General features: G+C 59.0%; 1 protein-coding gene across 1 annotated transcript; it reads right to left on the minus strand.

Moving 5' to 3' along the window:
* On the minus strand, nt 1-2157 carry OT_ostta04g01250 (Tetratricopeptide repeat; the record flags this gene model as incomplete). Its single annotated transcript, XM_003078612.2, has 1 exon — nt 1-2157. A coding segment is annotated over one exon (2157 nt), but the record flags the coding sequence as incomplete, so codon positions are not given.
* Nucleotides 2158-2331: the final 174 nt, after the last annotated feature.

A 2331-nucleotide genomic window follows, 5' to 3' on the forward strand; every position in this document is an offset into this window, starting at 1 on the left:
GTTGATGGCACCCTTTGCAGCCATACCTTCCTGCACGAGTTGGAACACCGTCTTGGCCTCGTCGATGCGGCCTCGCTCGGCGAGGACAATACCCAAACCGTTCGCGGCGTAGATGTTAGAGTTGTCCTTTTGCAAAGACTTCTGGAAGAGTGAGTACGCTCGCTCGTAGTGCTCCTCCTCTCGCTTCATCACCTTCGGATCACTTCGTCTGACGATGCCCTCCTTCAGGGCACTGTAATACGCCGCGTTCGCCGCGCTCACCATGGCGTATTCATCGTGCGTCAACGTCTTTTCCTTCACATTGGGCGCCACGTTCTGCTTCGGCAAGTTGCGCAACGTCGCAAACTGTTGCTCGGCTTCACTCCATCGTCGAGCTTTGAGCAAAATCCAGCCAGCGAGCGCGACGGCGTCGGCGCTATCGCTCTTGGCAGCTATCGCCTCGTTCGTGCGCTCAAGTGCGAGATCATAGTCACCACGCTCAGCACGAATCTTCGCTTGCCGCAAGATGGAATCGATATAGTCTGGCTGTGCCATGAGGAGCGCGTTGTAACGCGTCTCCGCGGCAGCGTTATCACCTTGGTTTTCCTCCAACAAGGCCAGGTTGAAAGCGATGGATGCTACGCCCGGCGGCAGCACCTTCTTCGCATTGGCTCCCTTGAGCTTACCAGCGAGCTGATCCGAGTCGCCACCCAGCGACTCTAGAGCCTTGGTGAACGCCTCACGCGCTTCATCAAACTTGCCCAGCTGACTGCTCATCACCCCAATATTGTTATGAATCGCGGTGAGGGGTCCATCTTCACCGCGTGCGTCTAAAATCTTAAGAGCGGCGCGATAAGCCTTGAGCGATCCCTTCGGATCCTCTTCTTCTAACAGTTCTCCGAGCTCCAACATCGCCTCAAGGTCGCTTCCACCTTGCTTGACGACTTCGCGGAACATTTCAGCCGCCTGCTCGCTCTTACCGGTCGACGCGCACAAGTGCGCGAACATTCTAGTCACCGTGATCGACTCGCCAAATTCTTTGTGCGCCTTATTCATGTGCGACCAAGCTGTCTTCACGTCGTGCGCTGCGAGAGCAATTTGACCCAACCCAAAGTACGGAGGAACATAACTCTCATCCAATTGCGTCGCCGCTCCGTACAGTGCCTTCGCCTGTGGGATCGCGCCTCTGGCGTGTAAAGCGCGGGCTTGATTGAACGCGGCCTTGGCACGGTTTCTAGCGCTCTCGCCGTTGTTTTGAATCGCTGCGCGCGTGAGCGCTTCGACCTTGTCGTATTCTTCACTCATGAGCAAGTTGTCGGCGATTGCATTGTTCACCGCTTGGTTATGCGGATCGAGTGAAAACGCGCGCTCTAAGAGTCGCATCGCCGTTCCGACGGAGTCCAAGTGCTGTTGACTGCGAATGTCGTGCAGACTGAGCTCGCACAACGCCAAACCCAACATGGCCTCCACGTTGCATTCGTCGAGCTTGAGCACGCGCGCAAACGCGAGCTTTGCCGTCTTGAAATCGCGCAGCTTGTACTGACATGCACCGATGCCGAGGCGCACCGGTGCCGGAGCGCTCGGGAACGCTCGAAGCGCACGCCTGTACCACGTCAACGCGTCGGAGTACTTGCCCTTTTTGTACAACAGAGACGCCTTCCAGAGCATGGGCGTGATGTTATCGAATCCGTCATCTTTTAACCCGAGCGCCTGATCGACGAGCTTCTCTCCCTCCACCACCTCACCTCTCGCGAATGCCAAGTGCGCCTTCCCCAACACCACACTCTGCTCGGGTTTGCGATGAATCCCCATCGCCTGCTGTAAGAGCTGATTCGCTCGAATGAACGCCTCCTCCGCCGCGATTTTGTCCGTCGCCGTCCCACCCTTATTCGTCCAGTGGCTCGCGTACAGCACGAGAATCGACGATCGTCCGTGCGGATCGTGCGCGTAGTGCGTCTCAATCTCCGGACCGCACAGCATGGTCATCAACGACTCGAACGCGCCTTCGTCGCCGTTTCTCAGGTAGCGCTCGCACACCTCGATCCACGTCTCCAACGGCGCCAACTCCGCCTGCAACGCCGTCGCGACCTCCTCCGCATCACGCGGGAGATCATCTAGGTCTATCTCCACGCACTCCGACGGATCGTTGATCAGCGGTACGCGCACGACGGCGCGCATCGTCCTCTCGCGCGCTCGATTCGATTCACCCTCCAGACTGGAAACGTCCAGATCGCACCTCCGTGCCACCACCGACGCGACGCGCGACGCGCGCGATGGACCACCGCGACGCGCTCGACGTCCGCGCCCCCCGCTCCGCGCTCGCCGCGACGGGCGTGGACGTGTGCGGCGTCG

This window comes from Ostreococcus tauri (genome assembly GCF_000214015.3).
Source record: "Ostreococcus tauri WGS project CAID00000000 data, contig chromosome 04, whole genome shotgun sequence".
NCBI classification, from domain to species: Eukaryota; Viridiplantae; Chlorophyta; class Mamiellophyceae; order Mamiellales; family Bathycoccaceae; genus Ostreococcus; species Ostreococcus tauri.